The 22,266-nt window shown below is 36.9% G+C and overlaps 1 protein-coding gene across 11 annotated transcripts in view; it reads left to right on the top strand.

The window, feature by feature from the left end:
- The window catches only part of LOC112659974 (S100P binding protein), a 52,698-nt gene that overhangs the window by 21,027 nt on the left and 9,405 nt on the right, over positions 1-22,266 (top strand). For 5 of the 11 annotated variants that reach the window (XM_049104812.1, XM_049104813.1, XM_035713223.2 and 2 more), the window contains exons 2-5: positions 559-671; positions 1,407-2,254; positions 2,882-2,970; positions 4,431-4,534. In XM_049104812.1, coding sequence (XP_048960769.1) covers positions 1,409-2,254; positions 2,882-2,970; positions 4,431-4,534 — 1,039 coding nt within the window. In that variant the 5' untranslated portion in view covers positions 559-671; positions 1,407-1,408. Of the gene's footprint in view, positions 1-558; positions 672-1,406; positions 2,255-2,881; positions 2,971-4,430; positions 4,535-7,660; positions 7,689-10,338; positions 12,123-22,266 lie in introns of those variants that run through there. The other 6 variants (XR_004813681.2, XM_049104825.1, XM_049104823.1 and 3 more) reach the window with 5 other exon arrangements.

Below are 22,266 nucleotides of genomic sequence, written 5' to 3'. Positions count from 1 at the left end.
TCCCCTTGATAGCTCTTGGTCCCCTCAGAGGATATAATAGTCATCAGTTTTGTGTTTATATTTTTCTGGATATGTTCTTGCATTTATTATATAAATTGAAAATGAGACTTTAGCATGTGTGATCATGATTAGTAGATCTTGGTGGACTTTTAGACATTGCCTAGTCCCCCTTCTCCATCCTGTCCCCATTTTATAAATGAGGAAACAAGTCCAAATGGTTAAGTGGCTTACCCAACTAATTGCAGCTGGTTAGTGACAGAACCAGGACTGCAAGCAAGGTCTCAGTACTCCCAAGCCAGTATTCATCTTTGGAGCAATGATATTCTGAAGAAAGTACAAAATTGTTGGGAGGAACAAAACTAGTTCCTTAGTTGCATAATTTTTCCTCTAAAGGTTTTTCTTTGATGTTCTTGACTCAAAATCCAACTTTCTGGTATTTAAAAAAAAATCAAGATCAAAATTAATAGGTGGAGCACCTTAAAGCATAATACAGTTGACTTTGTAATTAGCAGAGTTGAAAGTGATGAGAAGATCCTCTAATTTTCTTTGTGCCTGCAGGAAGGTGGGAGTCAATCATTTTGACAAGTCTCCTGAAAGGAACAGCTAGCGGGAGCTGAAACCTTTTTCCATTTGGTCTCGTGGCAAAGAGATCACACCAGCAGCTCCACACAGTATGGAAGACAATTCTTGTATTCTTAAAGTTTTTTTTTTTTTGTCTAATTTCAAATTATACATTTGTTTTTCTATACATTTCTATACATCCAAACACTTTACATAATATATATTTGTTTTGTTTGTATGTTGTGGATATCATTCCATCTGTGATAGTATATACTGACCTATTTCATTATGTTTAAAATAGTTGTAAAGTATTCCATAGTATGAATGTACCATTATTTCCCTGAGCAGTTCTGGTGATGGACTTAGACTGTCTAAGTCCATGGATGGATTTAGATTGTCTCCAATTTTGAGTAATGCTGCTTTGAACATTCTTATAAATGTATCCATGTGCATTTGTGTAGATATTGCTGTGGGAAAAATTCACAGAATTGAAGTTGTGGGGTCAAATGGTATTGCAGGTTACTCTCCACAAAATATTGTGCTGACTTAACACTCTTATACTGATAGTGTGTAAGGGTGCTTATTTCCTATACCCATACCAACTTAGATACTATGACATCTTAATTTTCACTATTTTGTTAGAAAAAAAGTATGTAATTATTCTAATGTGTATTTCCATGATTCTAGTAAGGTTAAATATCTTAAAATTATTTCTCATCTTACAAGTCACAGTGCAAAGAATTCAAAATATCAGGATATCACCACTGTAAAACAAATAGAAGTTTAAGGGTATTTAAATAAGGGTATTTCCTGTTCCTCAGTGAAATTGCCTCTTCTTTTTCCAGATATGACGTGCTCACTAGTGCCCTCTGAACAGTCTTCTGGAACTTCTCTCTTGCCTAAAGACAATGCCCCATTTTCTTGGGGTTCCTTGAATGAGGATGGATTGGATGACTCCTTGCTGGATCTGTCTGAGGGAGAAGAAGATGATGGCCATTTCAGTTTCACAGAGGAAGATATTCAGGAGCTCCTGAAGGATGATGACCTATCAAATGAGCACTTTTCTTGGGGAGGAGGGTTGCTTAAAGATAATAGGCATGTTGAGAAGGGAGGGAAAGGGAATGAAATTCTATTGGACACTTCCCAAGAGAAAAATTCATTGTACAGCTTGGGACCAGTAGCCGAGACCCCTGGCCTCTTAAAACTACCTCAACTAAGCACATCAGTTGGTAATGGACCAACTCCTACTAAACCATTAAACAGACACTTTGCACTAGAAAAGAATCTTATAAAAATAACAGTTGTTGCACCATTTGATCCAACAGTTTGTGATGCTGTGCTTGATAAGGACAAGACTGATTCATCCAAAGATACTGAAAAACCCTCCTCCCTTGGGGAAGAGATGAGAAAAGGTGGTCTTAGTCCAAATGAGAACAAACTCTGCAGTGAGTCTGAAGGGATCAGTCCCAGTAATTCTGCTTGGGATGCACCCCCACTCTCTTCTCCTTCAGACAATGACTTTGAACAAACTGTGTCTGATAAAAATATGCCTGACAGTAAGAGACCTACACCTGTATTCTCTCAGATCTTAGACCATTCAGAGACTCCTAATACGGGGTCATCCTGGAAAAATGGATCACATAAATCAAATTGTGAAGTGAGGTTTCCAGTTGTTTCCAGTTCATCAAACAAAGTAAGTATATTTTTTTCAAAGTAAAGAGAAAAATTATTTTCATTCATAAGCTGTATAGCAGAGCTTTGTATTCCTCAAACAAATTGGGATTTAGGTCCCAACTAGAACTATGAACTTGGGAAAATTATTTAGCCTCCGCGTTTTGTCATATTTCTTCCCTATAAATTATACTAAATAAATGCTTCATAGTATAGAAAGGATTAATGAAATAATGTATTTATAGTAACTGGTATATAAAATTACTACTTACTGAATAATTACTAAGATAATGGTGATTTTACTATTCTATTTCCTTTCTTTAGGTTTTAGCTTAAAATCTCAATCTTTGGTTGCCATGCTAAATGAGATACAGCACCTGATCAGCTACTGAAGAGCTGAAAAATCTTGGGCAATTTACTTAACCCCTTTGAGCCTGATTCCCTCTCTATTCAATGGGTGTACCACTTAGAATTTCTTTCTTTTCCTTAAAATTGCAGTCACTATGTCACTTAAAGCATCTGTCATAGTGCCTAGCACACAGGAGGGTTCAAGAATATGCCTCTGTAGCCTTTAGTTTAAGAATATGTCCATAAATAGTGTTGTCAGCTTTTTCCTTATAATTATCTTTCCTTCTACTCTGAATGAAAGCAGGATGTTCTTGACAAGGATTCTGGGAAACTGAAAGTCAATGAGAGAAGACTGGGCAAAGTCATTCCTGTTCTGCAAGCCAAAAGAAGGTAACAGTATGATAATATTCCAATCTCTATTGATTCTCTTCAATATCTTTCTTCCCTCCTCAGTTTTCCCTTAGTGTAGAAAAAACAAAAAACAAAAACAGGTATAAACGTACTTTTAAGTTCTGGGACCACTAACATGTAGCTGTGTGACCTTGGACAAATCAAATGATCTGTGACTTCCAATTTATTTGTCAACAAAACGAGACTAATGAAGCCTTCTCTGCTGCCTCTACAAGGTTATTTTGAAAACGTAAAAAAGACATATTTGAAAGCACTGTGTAAATGTAAAATTGCTTTTCCTCTGTGTGGGGAAGCCTGGTCACAGATATGACAGGAGGTTAGAATAATTTTAACAAAAATATTAAAATACAATTATGTAGAAAATACTTTTGTCATCTCTCCCAACTGGAGTACAACTGTCCTTGGGGAAAGATTCTAGTGGAGGTTGCAGATTTGGGTACCTTTTCAATCTGTTCTCTTGTTGCCAGAAGATGGCAGTGTCTCTACATGGGTTTCTTAATTAGGAAAGCTATTTTTTAGGTTGAGTCAGACTAGCTTCCTTATAATGAGATTAAAAAAATTGTTTTGATTACAAAGATCCTAAGTCTGCTTTAAATTTTTTTTAAGGATGTTATTTATTTATTCATGAGAGACACAGAGAGGGGCAGAGACACAGGCAGAGGATGAAGCAGGCCCCCTGCAGGGAACCGGATGTGGGACTCCATCCTGGACCCCAGGATCACACCCTGAGCCAAAGGCAGACAGATGCTCAACCACTGAGCCACCCAGGCATCCCCTGCTTTAAATTTTTAAAAATATATTAAAAATAAAGCTAAAGTCCCCTTTGACTACTATCCCTAATCCCAGTTTTTTGGGTTTTTTGTTTTTTGTTTTATTTGCATATTTGAAGGAAACTTTGTGACTGACTTACAATGAAAATTATACCAAGGAGCCAAGTTAGGCCACTTGGAACAGTTGTGTATTTACTATCTCAATATTCTCATCCACTGACTCCATAGTACAATGCAATCAGGATGAGCAAGGGCCAAACATTGTTCTTGTCAAGGTCACCAATGTTCTGATTGCCACATCCAGCTGGTTCTTTTTGGTCTTTATCTCATTCAGTTTTTCTGTGGCTCTGTCAAGTTAGTTGTGTCCTGATTAACCTTAAATGACTCAATAAGTGCTTTCTTTCTCCAGGGACTAGGTAACCTTCACTTTCTTATGCCTTGTTTATAGAGGTTGTATCTATTTCACATCTTCCCTTTTTTTTGTTACCTCCATACTCTATTTCAGCTTTATTATGTGACTAATACTGTCTTCTGTCACTGGATCTTAAAGACTTTTTGCTTCTGAAAGTTAGTTCTAACTGATCAGCAGTATATAACTTCTCCCTGCAAAGCACCATACTCATGGTTCTAATAAACTGTTTTTCCTCCTTCTGGTTTGCTTTGTTCAAGGACTAATGTTCCGACGTTTTCACAATCAGATCTAGAAAAGCAGAAGGAAAGTTATCTCAAGGAAGTCATTGCTCATATAGAACACCCAAAGGACACTAACCAAGGTAACATGGTAACCAAAGAATGGCATGTAAAAGATGTGATGGGATTTTTTTTCCAGTGTAATACAGATTAAACTGGGAGATTATTTTGAATTTTCTTAAATTGATGTGAAAGAGAACTTTCTTACCCAAAGATTTTTACTTAAAGGGATTGCCTAATTGAATAATATCCAAAGTGGTTTGGCTAACTGGTATTAGAGGGGGATCCAAGGAGACTTATACCAGTATATGAAGAGTGCCTTCCCCATGGTTGAGGGCTGTGTCCAGACCCATAGTTTTTAGATGGGGAATTTTTTGTCTGAAAAAATAGAAATGGATGACCAGGGGTTACTTAGTAAGTGTTAGTTTTTTTATTTATAATTACTTATTTTCCCTGTTTCCTTTAGGATATAAGTGTAAAAGGCAGGCATTTCAAATACCATTCTGCCTCTTGATATTTGAATAAAAGCTCTTAAAAGGTTTTGACTACCTTCCAGATTATTCGAGCTGAGTTCTCCCTGGTTCATTAAAGGCTCTTACAAACCAATATGGCTGGATTCTTTCTCCAACTCTCAAGAGATTATAGTCTGTGTTATTATTCATCCTGGACTAGTAGCTGATGGAAAAACTCCTAAAGGGAGGGGAACTTGTGGACTATACTGAAGATATGAAGATAAAAAAAAAAAAAATCCCTTGTCATAAAGATTGCTCTGTATTCGGTCATCTCTAGCTTCTTTGTTCACTTAGCAAACCTTTCTCAACACTTTCAGTGGTGTTAGGTTTGAATATTAGGGATTGGAAATGTAAAGAGGACCAGAGTAGTGTCTTGGCTCTCTAGGAATTGATAGCCCAGAGACAGAAAAGATCATCACACCACAATACTAATGAGAGTATCTCTAATCAATGGAGATATAATTCTAATAGAGTTATGTCTAAAGTACATTAGGAACAGGGAGGAGCACTTCTGTTTGTGTTTGGGGAAAGTAGAAGATGGGGAAGGAGGAAGATGCCCTAGGTAGGCTTCATGGGAAAGATAATTTTGTTATTCTAAGATCTGTCATAAATCACTGGGAAGAGTTTTAGAGGAATTTTTGGCCAGAGATTTGGAAGAGACTCCTTTTCTTTACAAATCTTTAATTATTTAGTGGTTTTACAACTGAGGCATCAACCAGAAGGCTTGTTACCGGTCCTTTTATTTTTTAGTCAAAGATTTCGTTAAGCATTCAAATACTACTTGTACTAATTGCTCAGCCTTTTGCTTGTAAGCCCTCTTTGTATGAACTATTTTAAAGGTCTGGTGGAACTAGAGACACTCCCTCCCACCAGCCTGGACCCCCCTCATCTGGGTCATTGACTAGAGGGGCAGGTTAAAAGAAGTTTGTGTATATGTAACTTCTGTGGAAGAGACTTGAGCATTGCTTTTTCCTCTACCAGGTGACTTTCTTTTATGTCTTTGGCACTTTATACTGATGATATCCAATTATATTTTCCTTTCTCATTTGGGACATTTAGAAAATTTCACAAGAAAAGCAGTGAAAAGCTGCTCATGTTGTAGTATCTTTTCCATTCTCTTTCACATCCAGGAGTCCTTCTCACACTTTACCGTAATAATCTATATCCCACAAGGAACAGCTAGAATAATGCATGTAGAGGAAAGATAACATACTTTGTGGTTGGGAAAGTAAACTCTAGTCTAGCGTTAACATCTGGGTTTATACCCTAGCTCCACTGCTTCCTGGGTGTGTGATCTTGAGCCAATAAAAATTCAGTTTTCTCATTTGCAAAATGGGTATAATAATGAGCCTTAGCTTATGTGAATATTTTAGTACAAGTGTAAGGCATAGAATAGTACTTAGCCATAGCAGCCAGCATTTATTGAATATTTGGTATTATTCACAAGAAAGGATATCCTTTCAAACTGAAATTTTTATAGGTAAAATAGTATGAATGTCAGGTGTTTGTTTTCAAATCTTGGAAAAAAAGCCAAAACCCTAGAAAATTAGAGAAAACAGCTTTAATGAAATGTTGATGAATGAAGCTTGAGTAATAGTTATGGGGTTCATTATATTATTTTCTACTTTTGTGTGTATTTGAAAATATTCCTTTTGACATCTAAGAATTGTCAACATCAATTGTTCTAAAAATTTCACAGACCTCCAGTGCTTGCTTCTACTTTCCGGGAACCCAGTGTGATATCATGTTCTTATTACTTCCGACTGCCCACTATTCATGCATCTGAAGTTGAAAGATAATATACTAAATTGCAGAGGAGATTGGGGGGGCATATTCCTTTTCTTATCTATTTAGATATGAAGTAAAGAGCAACCAGAAGCAAACAGGAAGCATATAGTGCCTCCTGTCCTTTTTGATATGTATAGTGTTATATCACCTTAAACAAGTATAACTTTTCAGATTCTTTGTCAGATACATAGAAATTAAAATTAGTAGATTCAAATGCAGTTCCTGCCAATTCAGTTTGAGTCCTCTCCATTGGGTTAATCATCTTTCACTTTATCAGTGGTGTATATATTATTGGTATAGAATATGATAATGTAAATCATCCTTCACCTTCATTATTCTAATATACATATGATCTCTTTTTAGTTTAGTGCCACATGAATCTCTAATAGCATTAAAAGAAATACCAATAACTTCCTTTCTGACATTCCAGCTCCTGGAAAGCTTTTAATGAATCACATGTTCCTAGAGTAGAAAAGGATCATTAATATCTTCTCTTTAATTTCCTAACATATAAATCTGTCCCTATATCTTTGCCAAGTGACCATTCAGCCATTACTTAGAATTCTAATACAAAACTCATTAAATCATGAAGCAGGCCATTCATTGCTTAAAAAATTTTAGTGAGAAGAATTTTTCCTTGCATTAAGCCAAACTCTGCTTCCCTGTAGTTTCCAGTAGTAGTTTCTAGTTCTGCCCTCTGGAATCACAAAAAATAACTTATCTTCCAAATACTTAATGTATTCTAAGGACCTCTTCACATTACATATCTCAAGATTTGTAATGATTACAAAGTATTATATAATTTATTATTCCATCTTGGATAAGTAGGTTGTGCCCATTTTCATTTTAGTAATGCTGCAGTGAACATTCTGGTCAACAAATATTTATGTACAACTCTTATTTCTATAGGATGAATACCTAGAAGTGGAATTGCTGGGTAAAGTATAATAAATATTTTAAAAACCTCTGTTACATGTTACCAGATTGTCCTGCCCCCCAAAATTGTATTAATTTTTATTGTCACCAATTGATAGGTATATTTTAATATATTTTATTTTAATAATTAGTGAGGTTAAGCATTTTTATTTATGTTTATTGGAAATATATATTAAATCATAATTATTAAAAATCATCTAATATCTAGTTTATATTTCAGTTTTCCCAGTTGTCCCAAAAATGTCTTCTGTAAATTGTTCAAACAGGATCTAATCAAGGTTCTGGTGTTTAATTATTGTTTCCTTAGTCTCTCTTAATCTAGGTCACTTGTTTTGTAGATTGTCTCACATTCTTAATTGTGTTTAATTGTTTCCATGTGGTGTCATTTAACTTGTTCTTCTATCTCCCTATATTTCCAAATAAACTGGAAATTGGATCTAGAGGAGGGATTAGATTCAGAGTAAGCAGTTTTGGCTGGTACAATTCAAAAGTACTGTTATGTATTCATCCTGTATCAGATTAGGAGGCATCATCTAACAACAGGGTGTTCTAATAGGGATGCTAAGTTTGATTACTTTATTAAAGTGTTAACTGCCACATCTTTCCATTGTAAGGCACATGTAATCCCCCCTTGTAATTAGTAAGTCATCTGTGGGGTGTTGCTTCAGTATCATTTGAATACCTTGTTCCATAGCAGTTGTTAATTATTTAAGCATTCATCAATAATCCTTACCTAAATCAGCTACTACTTCATAGAGAGTTGTATAGAAAGTATTTATTTTCTGAATATGTAATTTCTTTTACAATGATTATCTACCATTTTTCTATAAAGATTTTTTTTAGTATCACTATTACCTCACAGATTTTTAAAAATTAACGTGTTGGGATCCCTGGGTGGCGCAGCGGTTTGGCACCTGCCTTTGGCCCAGGGCGCGATCCTGGAGACCCGGGATCGAGTCCCACATCGGGCTCCCGGTGCATGGAGCCTGCTTCTCCCTCTGCCTGTGTCTCTGCCTCCCTCTCTCTCTCTCTCTCTCTCTCTCTGTGATGACTATCATAAATAAATTTTAAAAAATTAAAAATTAATGTGTTATAGTTGATAATAATCATTGCTTTTTTTAAATGTATTTGTCTCAAATTTGACCAATGGGAACTCCTTCCTTCAAGTGGGCTCCTGTGTCTACTGACAGGACCCCATTAATCCTTTTTTTTTAAATTCTGGTAAGAAAACATAAAATTGGGATCCCTGGGTGGCGCGGCGGTTTAGTGCCTGTCTTTGGCCCAGGGCGCGATCCTGGAGACCTGGGATCGAATCCCACGTCGGGCTCCTGGTGCATGGAGCCTGCTTCTCCCTCTGCCTGTGTCTCTGCCTCTCTCTCTCTCTCTCTCTCTCTCTCTCTGTGTGTGTGACTATCATAAAAAAAAAAAAAAAAAAAACATAAAATTGACCAATTAAACCATATTTATTTATTAAGATTTTATTTATTCATGAGAGACACACAGAGAGAGGCAGAGACATAGGCAGAGGGAGAAGCAGACTTCCTGTGGGGAGCCTGATGCAGGACTTGATCCCAGGACCCTAGGATGACGACCTGAGCCAAAGGTAGACGCTCAACCACTGAGCCACCCAAGCGCCCCCAATTAAACCACTTTTAATGCATGCAGTTCACTAGTGTTAAGTTTATTCACATTAATATTTTTAATCTTGCAAATCTCATACTCTGTATCCATTGGAAAAAAACTAGTCTTTTCCCCTTACCCGTAGTCCCTGGTAACTACCATGCTACTTTCTGTTTCTGTGAATTTGCCTATTATAGATGCTTCATATGAGTGGAATCAAACAGTACTTGTCTTTTTGTGACTGGCTTATTTCATTTAGCATAATGCCCTCAAGGTTCATCTGTGTTGTAGCATGTGCCAGAATTTCCTTCCTCTTTATGACTGAGTAATAGTCCATTGTATGTATATACTACAGTCTGTTTATCCATTTATCCTTCAGTGGACATTTGGGTTGCTTCTACTTCTTGGCTGTTGTGAATGATACTGCTATGAACATGGTTGTGCAGATACCTCCTCAAGACCCTGCTTTCAGTTCTTTTGGATATGTACCCAGAAGTATCGTTAGATCATATGGTAGTTCTACTTTGAATTTTTTGAGGAACCTCCTTACTGTTTGACACAGTGGTTGCACTATTTTACAATTGTACTGATAGTGCTCAGGGGTTCTACATCCCCACCAACACTTTTTGTTTTTTGCTTTCTGGTAGTAGCTGCCTTAATGGTTGGTTATATCAGTATCCATCAGTATTATAGCTATGTAAATATTGCCCACTGCAAAATCAAATAGTATACTATGGTTTTATTTTCTTTGAATCATTTGTTTTTCTGGAGTGGTTAATTCACTTGTTTTTTTTAAACAATGAATTAATTTATCCTTATTTTTATTTACTTATTTATTTATTTTTTTGCAAATGCAACTTCTAATCTTTATGTTGTCTGTGTATCTGTATTGTGCCCTCCCCCCCTCAAATGCTCAGACATACCCAGTAATCTATCAGTTCCTTTAAGAAATTTTTCTGGAGGCCTTCCTAGAGCGTTGTGTCCTTCTGCTCCAATCTGTACTGCTTGTTCTTTTTTTTTTTTTTTTTAAGATTTTATTTATTCACTCGAGAGACACAGAGAGACAGAGAGAGAAGCAGAGACACAGGCAGAGGGAGAAGCAGGCTCCATGCAGGGAGCCCGACGTGGGACTCGATTCCCGGTCTCCAGGATCACACACCCTGGGCTGAAGGCGGCATCAAACCGCTGAGCGACCCGGGCTGCCCAATGTACTGCTTGTTCTCTATCCTTGCTGCAGAGCTGTCATCCTAGTGTTTCCCTTTGCTGCCCTCCTGGATTGAATCCTGTTCCTGGATCCTCGTTTCTTCCTCTTGATCTGTTTTAGTGGAGCACGTTCTTTGAGAATTTCTAAGAAAGGCTGATAGATAAATTTGGGTGGCTCCTTCATATCTGAAAATGTCTTTATCTTCATACTTGATTGGTAGTTTGGTATAGAATTCTTTTTTTTTTAAGATTTTATTCATTTATTCATGAGAGACACAGAGAGTGACAGAGACATAGGCAGAGGGAGAATCAGGCTTCATGCAGGAAGCCTGATGTGGGACTTGATCCCAAAGTCCTTCAAAGTCATTTTTTTTTTTTTTTTGGATTTTGAAGTTATACATCTAGCGTTCTTGTTAAGTCTGTTATTCATTTAATTTTTATTCCTTTTAATGTAACCTGCCTTTTTCTCTTTGGAAGTTCTTAATCTTCTCTTCATCCATTATTTTATGCAAATTATCCGCTTCCTGGAATAATTTCCTTCTTCTTGACTTCATTATTTTTATATTCATATTTATGATTTCTAAGTTTTTTTCTTTTTCTTCCCTTTGTATATTCTTATTTTATGAACTAATTATCAAGATTTTTTGAGTAATTCAAATATAGTAATCTGCACAAATTGAACGTGTTTAACTTGAGTTTTAACATTTCTTTTTAAGATTTTATTTATTCATGAAAGACATAGAGAGGCAGAGACATAGGCAGAGGGAGAGGCAGGCTCCCTGTAGGGATCCTGATGCAGGACTCGATCCCAGGACCCCGGGATGACGACCTGGGCCAAAGGCAAACACTCAACCACTGAGCCACCCAGGTGCCCAGAATTTTAACATTTCTAAACACCCATGAAACTCACTGCAATTAAGATAAATATACCACACCACATCTTCTGCTTCCTTGTAATTCCTCCCTCCTGCCTTTCCTTGTCCCCTTCAATTCCCAGGTAATCACTGGTCTGCTGTAACTATAGTTTGTAGCTTATAGAATTTTATGTTGATGGACCCATACAGTACATATACTAGCTTCTATCCTGAAGCATAATTATTTTGAAATTCATCATTTTGTTGATAGTTTATTCCTTTTCATTGCTGAGTAGTATTCTATTATAGAAATATACAGCAATTTGTTTATCCATACCCAGATGCCCACCTATCGATGGGCAATTGGGTTGTTTCCAAATTTTGGCTATTACAGATAAATCTGTTACGAACATTTGTGTACAAATCTTTGTATGGATATGCTTTCATTTTTCTTGAGTAAAAATCTAGGGATAAAGTGATTGGGACATATGGTAGGTATCTATTTAATTTTTTAAGAAACTACCAAACGCAGGATACCTGGGTGGCTAGGTTGGTCAAGCATCTGACTCTTGATTTCATCTCAGGTCATGACCTCAAGGTTATGAGATCGAGTCCTGAGTTGGGCTCCAAGCTCAGCAGAGAGTCTGCTGGAGATTTTTTTTTTCTCTCCCCCCCGTCCCCCTACACCCTCCCCACTCATGCATGTACTCTCTGTCTTTCAAATAAATAAATAGATCTTAAAAAAACAAACAAACAAACTTTTCCAAAGTGGTTGTATTATTTTGTATTCTTACCATCTGTATGCATTCCAGATGCTCCCATCCTTACAAAGGATTGTTTGTTGCCAGTATATAGAAATTCAAGTGATTTTCGTGCATTGACAATTCACTTGTTGGTTTTGATACCTTTTTTGTATATTGCATCAATTTCTATATCTATGGTCGTGTCATGAGCAAATAAACACATTTTTTACTTGTCCTTTCCAATTTAGATGCCTTTTATTTACTTTTTTTTTTAGCCATATTGCACTGACTAGAACCTCCAGTATAATTTTAATACAAGTAACTTATTGCTGATCTTAGGAGGAAAACATTTAGTCTTTCACTGTTAATAACCACTATGTTAGCTGTATCTCCTAGATACCCTTTGTCAACTTTACAGTGTTCTCTATTTATAGCTTGTTGAGTTTTATTAAAAATGGAGTTTTATTGGAAATGGATGTTAGCTACTTTCTCTGCATCTGTTGAGATGATCATATGGTATTGTGTGTTTTTTAAAGTCCATTAATTAGAAAATTATATAATTTGATTTTCCATCATTAATCCTGTTTTGCATTTCTTGGTCTTAAAGTATTATCCATTGCATTGATTTGCTAAATTTTGTTATGCATTTTTGCATCTGCCTTAATTAGGGACATTGGTTTATACTTTTAATTTCTTGATCTAGTCTTGGTATTAGAATAATGTTGGCCTCAGAATGAATTGGGATTTTCTACCTCTTCGAATTTTCTGGAAGAGTTTGTATAGAAGAATTCGTATCTCTTTTTAGTTAAGCTTTGGTGATCTTTCAAGGAATTTTGACCATTTCATCTATGTTGTTACATTTATTAGCATGAAGTTAATAACATTCCCTTATAAGTGTTTTACTTATTTATTTTAAAGATTTTTTAAAAAAGATTTTATTTATTCATGAGAGACACAGAGAGAGAGGCAGAGACAGGCAGAGGGAGAAATAGGCTCCCTGCAGTGAGCCTGATGGAGGACTTGATCCCAGGGCTGAATGACCTGAGCCAAAGACAGACATTCAACCACTGAGCCACCCAGGCATCCCAACATGTTTGTTTGTTTATTTATACATATATATATAGAGAGAGAGCGCGCGTGTGCGCACGCTTGTGTGCACGCACAAGTGAACACGTGAGCAGGAAAAGGGGGAAAGAGAGAGTATCCCAAGTAGACTCCATTCTGAGCACAAAATCCAATGCGGCCTTGAACTCATGACCCCAAGACCTGAGCCGAAATCAAGAGTCAGGCGATTAACAACTGAGCCACCCAGGCACCCTGGCAAAGTTTATATAGTATTCCATAGTGATGTCATCATTCCCATTGTTAGTATTAGTAATTTGTATTTTTTTCTTTTCTAATCAGTCTGGCTAAAAGTTTATTAACACTATTATGTAATACTATCTTTAAAAAGAACTCAGCTTTTGTTTTACTGATTTTTCTTTGTTTTTCTGTTTCAATGATTTCCATTCTGATATTTATTATGTCCATTTTTCTGCTTATTTGGAGTTTCATTTGCTCTTTTTCTAGTTTCTTTAGTAGACCTTTTTTTTTTTTTTTTTTTAAGATTTTATTTATTTATTTATGAGAGACAGAGAGAGAGGAAGAGACCTAGGTAGAGGGAAAAGCAGGCTCCATGCAGGGAGCCTGATACAGGACTCGTATCCCAGGACTCCAGGATCATGTGCTGAGCCAAAGGCAGACGCTTAATCGCTGAGCCACCCAGACGATTAAGAGACCCAAGAGACCTTTCTTTTCTAATTTAGTAAGAGATGTTAGGAGCAAGAAGAGATAAATTCTGGCGGTCATTCTGTTTCTCTGGATGTATGCCTTGACCTTTTTCAAAAATCAACTTTATTGGTATGTCTGGGTGTGGCTCAGTGGTTGAGTGTCTGCCTTTAGCTAGGGTAATGGTCCTGAGATTAGTCCCGCATTGAGCTCCCAATGGGGAGCTTACTTCTCCCTCTGCCTAGGTCTCTGTGTCTCTCATAAATAAATAAATAAAATCTTTAAAAAATAAAAAAATAAAAATCAACTTTATTGAGGTATATTTTCATGCAATAAAATGCACCCATTTTTAGGGTACATTTTGGTGAGATTTTTAGGGTAATTTTTTCTGAAATTTGTGCACCTGTGAAATCATCACAACAATCAAGATTGATAGAATATTCCTAGTATCCCCAGAATTTCCCTTATGCTCCATTTCAGTCATTCTGTCCCTATCGAGCTCTTGCACTTGGGAAAGCACTGATTTCTTTTTGGTAATTAGACTTGTCTTTTCTAGAGTTTCATATAAATGGAATCATCCTTTATGTTTGACTTGTTTTACTTGGATAATTTTTTAATATTTACCCATGTTGTGTGTATCAGTAGTTCTGTAGTTTATTGCTGAACTTTTCCTTGCGTTGATGTACTTTAGTCATTTGTTGAAAGACATTTGTGTTTCTAGTAGTTGGCTGTTATGAATAAAGTATCTATGAACATTCATATATGGGTTTTGTATGGGTGTGTGTTTTCATTTCTTCAAGGTAATTAGGAGTGGAATTGCTGAATCATAGTGTTTACATAACTTTCCCAAGTGATCATCTTATTTATTGTGTGAGTTTTGTGTCACAAAGGCTTAGGTTGTTTTTTGTATATGCCTGTCTAGTTTTTCTACCACCATTTGTTGAAAAGATTATCGTTTCTATGGGTTTCTGAATTCTCTCTTCTATTCCATTGATATATGTCTATTCTCATGCCAATATTATACTATTGATTACTGTAACTCTATAGCAAGTCTTGAAATTGTTTTTATTTCTATAATTTTTTTGAAGATTATTTGAGAGAGAGAGCATGAGGAGAAGGGATGGGCAGAGGGAGAAGGAGAAGCAGACTCCTTCCTGAGCAGGAAGCCTGTTACAGACTTGGTCCCAGGACCCCCAGATCATGACCCGAGCCAAAGGCAGAGGCTTAACTGACTGAGCCACCTAGGTGCCCGATGTCTATAATTTTTTAAAAAATTAACTTCAGTTTGTCAGTTTGTCTGAAAACACCTGTTGGGTATTTCATTGGGATTGTGTTGAATCTATAATAGATCAGTTTGGGGAGAACTGACATAACAATAGTGAGCCTTCTAATATGTGAACAGTATATATTTCTCCATTTATTTGTGGTCTTGTTAATTTGTCAGTAAATTTTGTAGTTTTTGTACAGATCTTGCACATATATTGTTGAATTCATTCATCTTAGTGCTTTTTTTGTAATTTCATAAATGGTCACCACCGTAAGTGTAGTCACCATCTGTCACCATATAATGTTATTGACAATACTGTATATGCTGTACTTTTTTTTTTTATGCTGTACTTTTTATCTCCATGACTGATTTATTTTATAACCTGAAATTTGTTACCTCTTAATTTCCTTTATCTACTTCACCCATTCTCGCCCTCGCCTTCCTGCTAGCAACCACCAGTTTGTTCTCTTTGTTTAAGAGTCTGTTTGAGCCTTTTTTGTTTATTTGTTCATTTGTTTTGTTTTTTTAGATTCTACATATAAGTGAACTCATATGGTATTTGTCCTCTGACTTATTTTCGCTTAGCATTATACCACTTAGGCTCATCCATGTTGGTTGCAAGTCATGAGATCTCATTCTTTTTTATGGGTAACTAAGATTCCTCTCTGTGTGCGACATCTTCTTCTTCTTCTTCTTTTTTTTTTTTTGACATCTTCTTTATCCATTTATCTATAATAGACAATTAGGTTGCTTCCGTATCTTGGCTATTGTAAATAATGTTGCAATAAACATAGAGGTACATTTATCTTTTCGAATTAGTGTTTTCCTTTTCTTTGGGTAAATACCCAGTAGTGGAATTACTGGATCATATGGTATATCTATTTTAAATTTTTTGAGAAACCTCCATACTATTTTACATAGTGGCTGCACCAGTTTATATTCCCACCAATAGTCCACAAAGGTTCCCTTTTCTCCACATCCTCACCAATACTTGTTATTTTTTGTTGTTTTGATACTAGCCATTCTGACTGATGTGAGGTGACGTCTCATTGTGGTTTTGATACTTTTGGTAACTTTTTAATAAATCCATTGGGCAGCCCCAGGTGGCTTAGCAGTTTAGCACCACCTTCAGCCCGGGGTGTGATCCTGGAGACCCAGGATCGAGTCCCACATCGGGCTCCCTGCATGGAGCCTGCTTCTCCCTCTGCCTGTGTCTCCGTCTCTCTCTGTCTGTCTCCGTGATAAATAAAATCTTTAAAAAAAAAAAAAAATCCCTTAGGATTTTTTGTACCAACATGATAATAACTACAAATAAGGACAGTTTATTTCTTCCTTTCCAGTCTGTGGGCCTTTTGTTTCTTTTGCCTTGCTGCACTGGCTGTGACCTCTAGTACATTAAGTATGATACTAGCTGTAGGCTTATCGTAGATATCCTTTATCAGGTTTGAAGAAGTTCCCCTTCTACTGGTAGTTTGGTTGAGGAAGTTACCATTCAGTTTTTAGTTTGGTGGGAATTATTAGGATTGAATGGTGAATTTTGTCATTTGAATTTTCTGCATTTATTTAGAAGGTCATATGGTATTTCTTCTTTATTCTGTAATGTGTATTACATTTATTGATTTTTGATTGTTAGGCCAACTTGCATTCCTGGGATAAACTCACTGGCCTTAATGACTTACCCTTACTTCAATATGCTAATATTTTAAAGAGTTTTTATGTCTTGTTTATAGGATTATTGGTTTTTAGGGTTTTGTTTTGTTTTTTTGTATTGCCCTGTAAGTATCATGGTAATACTGGCTTCATAAAATGAGTAGGGAAGTGTTGTTTCAGTTTATGTAGGTTTGGTGTCATCCTTTATTTTTTTATTTTTATTTTTTAAAGATTTTATTTGACAGAGAGAACACAAGCAGAAAGAGTAGAAGAAGGAGAAGCAGGTGCCCTGCTGAGCAGGGAGTCTGATGCAGAGCTCTATCCCAGGACCTTGGAACATGACCTGAGCCAAAGGCAGACACTTAAGCAATTGAGCCACCCAGGCACCCCTCATTTCTTCCTTTAATTGTTTGATGAAGGGGATCCCTGGGAGGCTCAGCGGTTTAGCACCTGCCTTTGGCCCAGGGCTTGATCCTGGAGTCCCGAGATCGATTCCCAGATCAGGCTCCCGGCATGGAGCCTGCTTATCCCTCTGTGTGTCTCTGCCTCTTTCTCTCTCTCTCTCTCTCTCTCTCTGTGTGTCTCTCATGAATAAATAAAATCTTTTTTAAAAAATTAAAAAAAAAGTTTGATGAAATATATCAGTGAAGCCATCTAATCCTGGAGGTTTTTTTCAGAATTTCTTTATCCTTCAGTCCATTTTGATAATTTGTGTCTTTTTTTTTTAGATTTTAATTTATTTATTCATGAGAGAGAGAGAGACAGAGACACAGGCAAAGGGAGAAGCAGGCTCCATGCAGGGAGCCTGACATGTGGGACTCGATCCTGGGTCTCCAGGATCAGGCCCTGGGCTGAAGGCAGCGCTAAACTGCTGGGCCACCTGGGCTGCCCAAAAATTTGTATCTTATAAGGAATTTGTCCATTTCTGTCTAAATTGATGAATTTATTGGCATAAAATTATTCATAATGTTCCCTTATTGTTCCTTTAATTTCTGTAGGTTCTGTAGTGATGGTCACCATTTCATTTCTAATATTGATAATTTGTCTTGTTTTCTTGGATAATCTAGTTAAAGTTTTATCACTTCCACTGATTTTTTGCCCCCAAAGTAAATTTTTAGTTTCATATTTCTGTATTGTTTTTGGTTATTAACATTTTTGTCTTCACTTTGTTGCTTCTCTTCCACTTGCTCTGGGTTTAATTTGCTCTTGTTTTCTAGCTTTTTAATGTGGAAGATTAGATCACTGATGGTGAGATCTTTCTATTTTCTGTAAGCATTTAAAGCCATAGGTTTTCCTTTAAGTTCTGCTTAGATGCATCCCACAAATTTTGATATATTTTCATTTGGCTCAAAGCAATTTCTAGTTTCCCTTGTGATTACTTCTTTGACTTATGGGTTTTTTAGAAGTGTGTTAATTTCCAAATATTTAGGAGTTATCAGCTATATTCTAAATATTTCCAGCTTAATTCTGTTGTGGTCAGAGAATATTCTCGGTATGAATTCAATTCTTTTAAATATACTAAGATTTATTTTTATAGCCCAGCATATGGTCTGTTTTGGTGAACGTTCCATGTGCACTTGAAAGTGTATATTCTGATGTTGTTGGAGTGTTCTATACATTTCAGTGAGGTTTTATAGGTTGCTGGTGGTGTTCAATTCTATATCGTTACAGATTTCCTTACTAAAAGGAGTGTTCATATCTCCAACTCTAATTGTGGATTTTCCTGTTTCGCCTTTCAGTTCTGTCAGTTTTTGCTTCCTATATTTTGAAATTCTGCCGTTGGATGCATATACTTTTAGGAACGTTATATCCTCTTGATAAATTGACCCTTTGACCATCATGAACATTTTTTTACTCTTAGTAACACTCAATATTTACAGTCTTTTTCTTTCTTTTTAAAAATTTTAATTTATTTATTCATGAGAGACGCACAGAGAGAGAGGCAGAGACCTAGGCAGTGAGAGAAGTAGGCTCCCTGAAGGGACCCCTATGTGGGACTTGATCCTGGTTCCTGGGATAACGCCCTGAGCCAAAGGCAGACACTCAACTCCTGAGCCACCCAGGAGTCCCAGTATTTACAGTCTTAGTAATAATTTTGATTGGGAGTCTACTTTATTTCATATTAACGTAGCGATTCCAGCCTTCTCACTACTATGTGCATGATGTATTTTTTTAAATCTTTGTACTTTTAATCTATCAATATCTTTTTCTTTAAAGATTTTACTTATTTATTTGAGAGACAGCACAAGTGGGGTGAGCGGCCGAGGGAGAAGCAGATTCCCCGCTGAGCAGGGAGCTCAATGTGGGGCTTGATCCTGGGACTCCAGGATCATGACCTGAGCCAAAGGCAGACACAACGATGTGAGCCAACCAGGTACCCCCATATCTTTGTGTTTTAAAGTATATGTCTTGTGGTTCCTAGGTGGCTCAGTTGGTTAAGCATGTGACTCTTTATTTCAGCTGAGGTCATGATCTCAGGGTTGTGAGGTCAAGGCCTGTGTTGGTCCCAGGTGCTGGGTGTGAAGTCTGCTTAAGATTCTCTCTCTTGAGATTCCTGGATTGCTCAGTGGTTTAACACCTGCCTTGGGCCCAGGACGTGATCCTCGATCCCAGGATCAAGTCCTGCATCAGACTTCCTGCATGGAGCCTGCTTCTTCCTCTACCTATGTCTCTGCCTTTCTCTCTGTGTCTCTCATGAATAAATAAAATCTTTAAAAAAAAAAAAAAGATTCTCTCAGGACGCCTGGGTGGCTCATGGGAGGCTCAGCATTTGGGCGTGTGCCTTTGGCTCAGGGCGTGATCCTGCGGTCCCAGGATGGAGTTCTACATACGGGCTCCCTGTGTGGATCCTGCTTCTCCTTCTGCCTCTGTCTTTGCCTTTCTCTCTGTGTCTCTCATAAATAAATAAATAAAATCTTTTAAGAAAAAAAAATTCTCTCTCCCTTCTCCTCTCCCTCTGTCCCCCTCCACTCCAAAATAAAATAAAACAAAATAAAGTGGATTTCTGGGAGACACTATATAGTTGAATCTAGCTTTCTTTTTTCCAGTCTTCCAGTCTCAGTCTTTTAATTTGAATGTTAGTCCAGTTAGTATGGCTGGTTTTATTTATTTTTATTTTATTTACTTATTCATGATAGACACACATGTGAGAGAGAGAGAGAAAGAGAGAGAGAGAGAGAGAGGCAGAGAGGCAGAGACACAGGCAGAGGGAGAAGCAGGCTCCATGCAGGGAGCCTGACCTGGGACTCCATCGATCCCAGGACTCCAGGATCACTCCCTGGGCCAAAGGCAGGCGCTAAACCGCTCAGTCACCCAGGGATCCCCAGTATGGCTGGTTTTAAATCTGCCATCCTATTGCTTGTCTTCTATTTGTTTATTTGTTCTTTGTGTCTTCTTTCATCTTTTCCTGGCTTTTTAAAGTATTTTTTAGTATTCCATTTTGTTTCCATGGTTGTTTTATTACCTATATCTCTTTTATTTTTAGTGGTTGTTCTAAGGTAGTAGTTCTCAAAGTGTTTGGCATCAGGACCCATTTACAGTCTCACAAATTCAGGACCCTAAAGTTTTTGTTTATGTGGGTTACACCTATCTTTACTCCTATTGAAAGAACTGAAAAATGTCTCTCTTTTTTTAAGATTTTATTTATTTATTCATGAGAGACACAGAGAGAGAGACAGAGACGCAGGCAGAGGGAGAAGCAGGCTCCCTGCAGGGAGCCTGTTGTGGGAATTGATCCCGGGTCTCCAGGATTACACTCTGGGCCGAAGGCAGGCGCCAAACCGTTAAGCCACCCAGACGTCCCTTAAGTCTTTATTAATATATTTAAAAATAAGCTCATTGCATGTTAATATAAATTTTTAATAAAAATAAATATTTTTTAAAAAGTAGACTCTGTTCCCAACATGGGGCTTGAACTCATGACCCAGAGACCATGGCAGGCTCCACTGACAAATCCAGCCAGGCACCTCTACAAATTTTTTTTTTTTTTTTTTTTTAAGAGAAAGGGAGGGTCAGAGGGAGAGAGAATCCTAAGCATGCTTCACACCCAGTGCAGAGCTTGACACAGGGCTTAATCTCGCAACTCTGAGATCATGACCTGAGCCAAGATCAAGAGTCCAACGCTTAACTGACAGAGCCATCCAGGCACCTAAAAATAACTTTTTTAAAACAAAACCAAAAATTGAGGGAGAAGAATGGCATTCAGATTTTCATAAGTCTCTTGTAATGCCTGGCTAGATCCTTACATGTAGTTCTGTGCTCTGTATCATGTCAGATAGCCTCTTGAGAATTCCATAGCAGGCTTTTGAGAGAATGCAAGTGGAAAGAACAAATAACATCTTAATGTTGTTACGAAAATGATTTTGACCTTGTAAAGCCTCAGAAGGGTGTTGAGAGACTCTCAGGGACTCTTGAATACACCTTGAGAACTACATTTCTATTGTTTACCAGTCTGCCTTCAAATAATACACCACTTAACATATAAAATAAGGCCCTAATAACAGTACACTTCCAAATCTCCAGGAGTTTTTTGTTGTTGTTTATTAATTTATTTAAGTACTCTCTACAGTCAACGTGGGGCTTGAATTCATGACCCGAAGACCAAGAATGCGTGTTGTTCCAACTGAGCCAGCCAGGCACCTCTCCATTCTGTTTTTTTTATGCTATTGTTTTTATACATTTTATACATACACATATTTTTAACCCTTCAATACATTATTTTCACTTTAAACAGTTATCTTGTAAAGACTTTTTTAAATGAAAAAAGTTATATTAACTCACATATTTACCATTTTCGGTGCTTTTTGCTTTTGTTTTATTTACGAAGTGTGTGTTTTGCCTTCATTTTTAAACTTTTTATTTTGAAAAGTTAGAGACTCAGAGACAAGTTTCCAGGTTCACCTCCAGGTTCAGGTTTCCCTTCTCACAGGAATAATGAGTCTGAGCAGTCTGAAAACAGTTGTTTCACATATTTTGTCCAGTTTCTAGTTACTTACAATGGGGCGTAAGCCCATTCATCTTGCCTAAAAGTAGAAGTCTCTGCTTTGATTGTTAAAGGAGATCATAAGCAGTGATGGTTACTATATACATTCTGCTTCTGCATTTGGCATTATTGTTGAGAACATTCATATGTAGCCCCATCTAATACATCACTTCAGAAATTAGTTATAAATGTAATAATGCCTATTTTTTTCTTTTTCTTTCTTTCTTTCTTTCTTTTTTTTTGCCCTGTCTGCAAGGAAAATAAGTCAAGATTTGCACTAGACCATCGCAGTTTTGTTGGCCTAGAGGTGACACATTTGCATTCTTGTTTTCCAGTTAATCTTTTTTCCTTTTTATTCGTGTATTTATAAAAGCAGTAGCTTGCACCCCTATAACACAGTTTTTTTTTTTCTTTCTTTCCCTTCTCTGTTTTAGGTATTTTTTTGATTGCAAGGAATAGAGACCTTGTGATTGCCTTTAAGTAATTGAGTTTAA

This window comes from Canis lupus, chromosome 2 (genome assembly GCF_003254725.2).
Source record: "Canis lupus dingo isolate Sandy chromosome 2, ASM325472v2, whole genome shotgun sequence".
Lineage (NCBI taxonomy): Eukaryota > Metazoa > Chordata > Mammalia > Carnivora > Canidae > Canis > Canis lupus.
Note: the sequence above shows the minus strand (reverse complement) of the source record. Positions and strands in the feature narration are given on the sequence as shown.